This window comes from Salvelinus namaycush, chromosome 3 (assembly GCF_016432855.1).
Source record: "Salvelinus namaycush isolate Seneca chromosome 3, SaNama_1.0, whole genome shotgun sequence".
In the NCBI taxonomy this organism is placed as follows: domain Eukaryota; kingdom Metazoa; phylum Chordata; class Actinopteri; order Salmoniformes; family Salmonidae; genus Salvelinus; species Salvelinus namaycush.
Window position 1 is genome coordinate 90253401 of NC_052309.1, and position 9903 is coordinate 90263303.

Consider the following 9903-nt stretch of genomic DNA (forward strand, 5'->3'; position numbering starts at 1 on the left):
ATATCCTCTCTTGTTTTCCTGGTTTCCAGCGGTTTGCAGAAGAGGATGTCTTCCTTAATTGACCCCCCATAAACGTAACGGACATATACCAGGAGCTGTGCCAGGCCTGCCACGGCTGTTGACTCATCCTGCTGTAACTCATAGATCATATGCTAGATCATATGATAGAATGTGTCAAGTAAATGATAGATCATATGATACAATGTGTAAAGTAAATGATAGATCATATGCTAGATCATATGATAGAATGTGTAAAGTAAATGATAGATCATATGCTAGATCATAGGATAGAATGTGTAAAGTAAATGATAGATCATATGCTAGATCATATGATAGAATGTGTAAAGTAAATGATAGATCATATGCTACAATGTGTAAAGTAAGTGCGGGAATCTAAATTAGGTTTTGCTAGAAAGGACTGAGGGAGAATCCTTCCTCACAAACTGGCTATGATAGATCACATTCTAGATCATATTCTAGATCATATGACAGAATGTGTAAAGTAAATCATAGATAATATTCTAGATTGTATTCTAGATCATAATAGATCTATTCTAGATCATATTCTAGATCATATTCTAGACCATGGGTGTCAAACTCTGGCCCGCTGGGGGCCAGAGTTTGACAATAAATAAATTAATTAATTAATTTGGTAATTATATTTGGCCCGCGAGACAATACCAAATTACTACTAGAGCTGGCCCGCCGGTATTATACAGCGCATTCACCGCTAATACTACGAATCCCATAATGCTCTGCTGTTGTTTTCGCGCGCCAATCAGGACAGGACCCAGAAACGCCCTCTCCTCTGTGACAGTAGTCATAGCAACATAGACGCTACAACTGTCAGCGCGCTATCCCTTCCCAAAAATGGCGAAAAGAAAGGCAGAAAACAGGAGCTTTCTGGACAAGTGGGAGGCAGAATATCTGTTTACATATGTAAAAGACAAACCTGTTTGTCTTGTTTGTGGAGTCAACGTGGCTGTAAGTAAGGAGTACAACATTAGACGACACTATGAAACGAAACACCATGACAAATACAAGGACCTGGACATGACTCAAAGGAGCCAGAAAGTAGAGGAGATGAAAAGAAGTTTGGTTTCACAACAGAATATGTTCAAAAAAGCCACATCACAAAGTGAGGCTGCTGTAAAGGCTAGTTATATAGTGGCAGCAGAGATCGCAAAATCAGCCCGGCCCTTTAATGAGGGAGAGTTCGTGAAAAAGTGCATGATGAAAGTTTGTGACCTCGTATGCCCAGAGAAAAAGCAAGCATTTTCAAACGTGAGCCTGAGCAGGAACACAGTAGCTGATCGCACATGTGATCTTGCCACCAATCTGTATGACCAGCTGATGGAAAAGGGAAAAGATTTCGTTGCGTTCTCCCTCGCTGTGGATGAGAGCTGCGACGCATCTGATACTGCTCAGCTGTCAGTCTTCATCCGTGGAGTGGACTCAAATCTGTGTGTTACGGAGGAGCTATTGGGATTCAAATCAATGCATGGCACAACCACAGGAAAGGAAATCTTGGAGGAGGTTTCCAAATGTGTAACTGAAATAAAGCTGCCGTGGGATAAACTCGTTGGATTAACGACAGATGGTGCGCCAGCGATGTGCGGTAAAAAGAGTGGACTGGTGGGCATGGTTCGGGAGAAGATGCGGGAAGAGAACTGTGCAGGTGAGCTAACTGTTTACCACTGCATCATACATCAGGAATCACTGTGTGCCAAAGCCCTAAAGATGGAACATGTTATGACCACAGTAACACAGGTAGTTAACTTTATAAGAGCCAAAGGTCTGAATCACCGCCAGTTTAAATTTTTTCTAGAGGAGTGTGGTTCGGAATACGCAGACGTGCCGTATCACACAGAGGTGAGATGGCTAAGCAGAGGAAAAGTACTGAACAGATGTTTCGAGCTGCGTGAGGAAATATGTCAATTCCTGGAAACCAAAGGGAAGGATACAGCAGAGCTCCGGGAGCAAAAGTTTCTGTGTGAGCTGGCCTTTCTCTGTGATATCTCGAGCCATCTCGATGCGCTGAACCTGCAGCTTCAGGGGCGGGGGCGCATCATCACAGACATGTACGCTGCAGTGAGGGCCTTTAAAACTAAACTGTGCCTGTGGGAGAATCAGATGCTGCAAGGAAACCCTTGCTATTTTCCCTGCTGCCAAACCATAAAAGCGCAGATCTCTACCGCCGTGTTCCCATGCGCACAGTTTGCTGAAAAACTCAGTGTTCTCGCCGCTGAGTTTAGCCGGCGATTTGCCGACTTCGATGTCCAGAAATGTAGGTTTGAACTGCTTAGTAATCCCTTCGCAGTTGATGTGGAAAATGCACCAACCAACATCCAAATGGAGCTGATTGAACTCCAGTGCAACGACACGCTGAAGTCAAAGTATGATGCTGTGGGCGCCGCACAGTTTCCACGGTTCATCCCTGACACAATGCCTCAGCTCCGCACCCAAGTTGCTCAGATGCTCTCCATGTTCGGCAGCACTTATCTATGCGAGCAACTTTTCTCCTCGATGAAGATGACCAAAACAACTCACAGGAGACGTCTGACTGATGAACACCTTCGCTCGATACTGAGGATTTCTTCAGCTCAGAGCCTGAGCCCAGACATTGATGAACTAGCATCCAAGAAGAGATGCCAGGTATCTGGCTTGGGCACATCAGATTAGATCAGTGTGCAATAATTAACGTTTTCTTTGTGCACTTTTTCTTGCTACAAGGCATGGGCTTGAATGGTTGATTGATTTATTATCATTTTATTTGTAAAATTATTAGCCAGTGGAAAAAGTTTATTTTGGTATTTAAATCAGAAGGCTGCAAATAGAAAAGAGGCATACGATTTTTATTTAAATTTTATTTATTTAATAAATGAATGCCATTGATGTGTTTTTTCATTTGAAATTCGACTGTGCATGTCTCCACTATTAAATTATATGTTGTATGGTAATAAGCGATGCTTGTTCCATATTCAATGTTAAAGCAAAACTTGTTTGGGTCCATATTAAAAGGTTAATTTGTTCAATGTTGGCCCGCGACTTTGTTCAGGTTTTACATTTTGGCCCACTGGGTATTTGAGTTTGACACCCCTGTTCTAGACCATAATAGATCATAATAGATCATGTTGTAGATCATATTCGAAGTCAAATTCTAGATCAAATTCTAGATCATATTCTAGACCGTAATAGATCATATTCTAGATCATATTCTAGACCGTAATAGATCATATTCTAGATCATATAAGATCATATTCTATATCATATTCTAGACCATAATAGATCATATTCTAGATCATAATAGATCATATTCTAGATTACATTCTAGATCATATTCTAGATTACCTTCTAGATCATATTCTAGATCATAATAGATCATATTCTGGATTATATTCTAGATTATATTCTAGATCATAATAGATCATATTCCAGATTACATTCTAGATCATATTCTAGATTACATTCTAGATGACATTCTAGATCATAATAGATCATATTCTAGATTATATTCGAGATCATATTCTAGATCATATTCTAGATCATATTCTAGATCATAATAGATCATATTCTAGATCATAATAGATCATATTCTAGATCATAATAGATCATATTCTAGATCATATTCCAGATCATAATAGATCATATACTAGATCATAATAGATCATATACTAGATCATAATAGATCATATTCTAGATCATATTCTAGATCATATTCTAGATCATAATAGATCATAATACATCATATTCTAGAATATAATCATAATGTATTGAGAGTAAATATAGTTGTCATCAGGACTAACTTCTGAAGTACATTTCCTCTCTACTAACCACACACACACACACACACACACACACACACACACACACACACACACACACACACACACACATACACACACACACACACACACACACACACACACAGACACAGACAGACTCTTCATCAGTCATATTTGCTGTAGCCAGTCTATTACATCTACAGTCTCTGGAGATCAAGAGTTTTGACACTACAACCAAAGTGTGCATCCTAAATGGCACCCTATTCTCTTTATGGTACACTGCTCTAGACCAGGGCCCATAGTAATAAACTACTGTAGACCAGGGCCCATAGTAATAAACTACTGTAGACCAGGGCCCATAGTAATAAAATACTGTAGACCAGGGCCCATAGTTATAAACTACTGTAGACCAGGGCCCATAGTAATAAACTACTGTAGACCAGGGCCCATAGTAATAAACTACTGTAGACCAGGGCCCATAGTAATAAACTACTGTAGACCAGGGCCCATAGTAATAAACTACTGTAGACCAGGGCCCATAGTAATAAACTACTGTAGACCAGGGCCCATAGTAATAAACTACTGTAGACCAGGGCCCATAGTAATAAACTACTGTAGACCAGGGCCCATAGTAATAAACTACTGTAGACCAGGGCCCATAGTAATAAACTACTGTAGACCAGGGCCCATAGTTATAAACTACTGTAGACCAGGGCCCATAGTAATAAACTACTGTAGACCAGGGCCCATAGTTATAAACTACTGTAGACCAGGGCCCATAGTAATAAACTACTGTAGACCAGGGCCCATAGTAATAAACTACTGTAGACCAGGGCCCATATTAATAAACTACTGTAGACCAGGGCCCATAGTAATAAACTACTGTAGACCAGGGCCCATAGTAATAAACTACTGTAGACCAGGGCCCATAGTAATAAACTACTGTAGACCAGGACCCATAGTAATAAACTACTGTAGACCAGGGCCCATAGTAATAAACTACTGTAGACCAGGGCCCATAGTAATAAACTACTGTAGACCAGGGCCCATAGTAATAAACTACTGTAGACCAGGGCCCATAGTAATAAACTACTGTAGACCAGGGCCCATAGTAATAAACTACTGTAGACCAGGGCCCATAGTTATAAACTACTGTAGACCAGGGCCCATAGTAATAAACTACTGTAGACCAGTGCCCATAGTAATAAACTACTGTAGACCAGGGCCCATAGTTATTAACTACTGTAGACCAGGGCCCATAGTTATTAACTACTGTAGACCAGGGCCCATAGTTATTAACTACTGTAGACCAGGGCCCATAGTTATAAACTACTGTAGACCAGGGCCCATAGTAATAAACTACTGTAGACCAGGGCCCATAGTAATAAACTACTGTAGACCAGGGCCCATAGTAATAAACTACTGTAGACCAGGGCCCATACTAATAAACTACTGTAGACCAGGGCCCAGAGTTATAAACTACTGTAGACCAGGGCTCATAGTAATAAACTACTGTAGACCAGGGCCCATAGTTATAAACTACTGTAGACCAGGGCCCATAGTAATACACTACTGTAGACCAGGGCCCATAGTAATAAACTATTGTAGACCAGGGCCCATAGTAATACACTACTCTAGACCAGGGCCCATAGTTATAAACTACTGTAGACCAGGGCCCATAGTTATAAACTACTGTAGACCAGGGCCCATAGTTATAAACTACTGTAGACCAGGGCCCATAGTAATAAACTACTGTAGACCAGGGCCCATAGTAATAAACTACTGTAGACCAGGGCCCATATTTATAAACTACTGTAGACCAGGGCCCATAGTAATAAACTACTGTAGACCAGGGCCCATATTTATAAACTACTGTAGACCAGGGCCCATAGTAAAGCACTACTTTAGACCAGGGCCCATAGTAAAGCACTACTGTAGACCAGGGCCCATAGCTATAAACTACTGTAGACCAGGGCCCATAGTAATAAACTACTGTAGACCAGGGCCCATAGTAATAAACTACTGTAGACCAGGGCCCATAGTTATAAACTACTGTAGACCAGGGCCCATAGTAATAAACTACTGTAGACCAGGGCCCATATTTATAAACTACTGTAGACCAGGGCCCATAGTAATAAACTACTGTAGACCAGGGCCCATATTTATAAACTACTGTAGACCAGGGCCCATAGTAAAGCACTACTTTAGACCAGGGCCCATAGTAAAGCACTACTGTAGACCAGGGCCCATAGCTATAAACTACTGTAGACCAGGGCCCATAGTTATAAACTGCTCTAGACCAGGGCCCAGAGTAATAAACTACTGTAGACCAGGGCCCATAGTAATAAACTACTGTAGACCAGGGCCCATAGTAATAAACTACTGTAGACCAGGGCCCATAGTAATAAACTACTGTAGACCAGGGCCCATAGTAATAAACTACTGTAGACCAGGGCCCATAGTAATAAAGTACTGTAAACCAGGGCCCATAGTAATAAACTACTGTAGACCAGGGCCCATAGTAATAAACTACTGTAGACCAGGGCCCATAGTAATAAACTATTTTAGACCAGGGCCCATAGTAATAAACTACTGTAGACCAGGGCCCATAGTAATAAACTACTGTAGACCAGGGCCCATAGTAATAAGGTACTGTAGACCAGGGCCCATAGTAATACACTACTGTAGACTAGGGCCCATAGTTATAAACTACTTTAGACCAGGGCCCATAGTAATAAACTACTGTAGACCAGGGCCCATAGTAATAAACTACTGTAGACCAGGGCCCATAGTAATAAACCACTTTAGACCAGGGTCCATAGTAATAAACTACTGTAGACCAGGGCCCAGAGTTATAAACTACTGTAGACCAGGGCCCATAGTAAAGCACTACTTTAGACCAGGGCCCATAGTAATAAACTACTGTAGACCAGGGCCCATAGTAAAGCACTACTTTAGACCAGGGCCCACCACTAGAGGAACAGGATATTACCAATAACAACATGGTAACCACTAGAGGAACAGGAGATTACCAATAACAACATGGTCACCACTAGAGGAACAGGAGATTACCAATAACAACATGGTCACCACTAGAGGAACAGGAGATTACCAATAACAACATGGTCATCACTAGAGGAACAGGAGATTACCAATAACAACATGGTCACCACTAGAGGAACAGGAGATTACCAATAACAACATGGTCATCACTAGAGGAACAGAAGATTAATCAATAACAACATGGTCACCACTAGAGGAACAGGAGATTACCAATAACAACATGGTCATCACTAGAGGAACAAGAGATTACCAATAACAACATGGTCACCACTAGAGGAACAAGAGATTACCAATAACAACATGGTCATCACTAGAGGAACAGGAGATTACCAATAACAACATGGTCACCACTAGAGGAACAGGAGATTACCAATAACAACATGGTCATCACTAGAGGAACAGGAGATTACCAATAACAACATGGTCACCACTAGAGGAACAGGAGATTACCAATAACAACATGGTCACCACTAGAGGAACAGGAGATTACCAATAACAACATGGTCACCACTAGAGGCACAGGAGATGAATCAATAACAACATGGTCACCTCTAGAGGAACAGGAGATTAATCAATAACAACATGGTCACCACTAGAGGAACAGGATATGAACCAATAACAACATGGTCACCACTAGAGGAACAAGATATTACCAATAACAACATGGTCACCAATAGAGGAACAGGAGATTACCAATAACAACATGGTCACCACTAGAGGAAGAGCAGATTACCAATAACAACATGGTCACCACTAGAGGAACAGAAGATTAGCAATAACAACATGGTCACCACTAGAGGAACAGGAGATTACCAATAACAACTTGGTCATCACTAGAGGAACAGGAGATGAATCAATAACAACATGGTCATCACTAAAGGAACAGGATATTACCAATAACAACATGGTCACCACTAGAGGTACAGGAGATTAATCAATAACAACATGGTCACCACTAGAGGAACAGCAGATTACCAATAACAACATGGTCACCACTAGAGGAACAGCAGATTAATCAATAACAACATGGTCACCACTAGAGGAACAGCAGATTACCAATAACAACATGGTCACCAGTAGAGGAACAGGAGATTACCAATAACAACATGGTCATCACTAGAGGAACATGAGATTACCAATAACAACATGGTCACCACTAGAGGAACATGAGATTACCAATAACAACATGGTCACCACTAGAGGAACAGGAGATTACCAATAACAACATGGTCGTCACTAGAGGAACAGGAGATTAATCAATAACAACATGGTCACCACTAGAGGAACAGCAGATTACCAATAACAACATGGTCACCACTAGAGGAACAGGAGATTACCAATAACAACATGGTCACCACTAGAGGAACAGGAGATTACCAATAACAACATGGTCATCACTAGAGGAACGGGAGATGAATCAGTAACAACATGGTCACCACTAGAGGAACAGGAGATTACCAATAACAACATGGTCACCACTAGAGGAACAGGAGATTACCAATAACCATATGGTCATCACTAGAGGAACAGGATTTTACCAATAACAACATGGTCACCACTAGAGGAACAGGAGATTACCAATAACAACATGGTCATCACTAGAGGAACAGAATATTAATCAATAACAACATGGTCACCACTAGAGGAACAGGAGAATACCAATAACAACATGGTCATCACTAGAGGAACAGGAGAATACCAATAACAACATGGCCATCACTAGAGGAACAGGAGATTACCAATAACAACATGGTCATCACTAGAGGAACAGGAGATTACCAATAACAACATGGCCATCACTAGAGGAACAGGAGATTACCAATAACAACATGGTCATCACTAGAGGAACAGGAGATTACCAATAACAACATGGTCACCACTAGAGGAACAGGAGATTACCAATAACAACATGGTCACCACTAGAGGAACAGGAGAATACCAATAACAACATGGTCACCACTAGAGGAACAGGAGATGAACCAATAACAACACGGTCATCACTAGAGGAACAGGAGATTACCAATAACAACACGGTCATCACTAGAGGAACAGGAGATTACCAATAACAACATGGTCACCACTAGAGGAACAAGAGATTACCAATAACAACATGGTCACCACTAGAGGAACAGGATATGAACCAATAACAACATGGTCACCACTAGAGGAACAAGATATTACCAATAACAACATGGTCACCAATAGAGGAACAGGAGATTACCAATAACAACATGGTCCACCACTAGAGGAACAGCAGATTACCAATAACAACACCTAGGGTCACCAATAGAGGAACAGAGATTAACAATAACAACATGGTCACCATAGAGGAAACGGAGATTACAATAAACAACATGGTCACCACTAGAGGAACAGAGATTACAATAACAAACATGGTCACCACTAGAGGAACAGAGAGATTACCAATAACAACATGGTCACCACTAGAGGAACAGGAGATTACCAATAACAACATGGTCAACACTAGAGGAACAGGAGATTACCAATAACCAATGGTCATCACTAGAGGAACAGGAGATTACCAATAACAACATGGTCACCACTAGAGGAACAGGAGATTACCAATAACAACATGGTATCACTAGAGGAACGGGAGATGATATCATAACAACATGGTCACCACTAGAGGAACAGGAGATTACCAATAACAACATGGTCACACTAGAGGAACAGGAGATTACCAATAACAACATGGTCATCACTAGAGGAACAGGAGTTAACAATAAACAACATGGTCATCACTAGAGGAACAGAGATTATCAATAACAACATGGTCACCAACTAGAGGAACAGGAGAATATAAATAACAACATGGTCACCACTAGAGGAACAGAGATTATCAATAACAACATGGTCATCACTAGAGGAACAGGAGATTACCAATAAACAACATGGTCACCACTAGAGGAACAGGAGATTACCAATAACAACATGGTCCCACTAGAGGAACAGGAATATTACCAATACCAATGGTCATCACTAGAGGAACAGGAGATACCAATAACAACAGGTCACCACAGAGGCTCACAGGATG

At 41.1% G+C, this 9903-nt stretch overlaps 1 protein-coding gene across 1 annotated transcript; it reads left to right on the plus strand.

The window, feature by feature from the left end:
• Positions 1-870: 870 nt before the first annotated feature.
• LOC120042069 (general transcription factor II-I repeat domain-containing protein 2-like) lies at positions 871-2849 on the plus strand. The gene has a single exon (XM_038986964.1). It carries the CDS (start codon positions 871-873, stop codon positions 2680-2682), a length of 1812 nt encoding a protein of 603 aa, XP_038842892.1. The 3' UTR covers positions 2683-2849.
• The last annotated feature ends 7054 nt before the right edge of the window (positions 2850-9903 follow it).

Bases quoted from the DNA above. Each gene is read 5' to 3' on its own strand.
- LOC120042069 (XM_038986964.1), top strand. From the start codon at position 871: ATGGCGAAAAGAAAGGCAGAAAACAGGAGCTTTCTGGACAAGTGGGAG.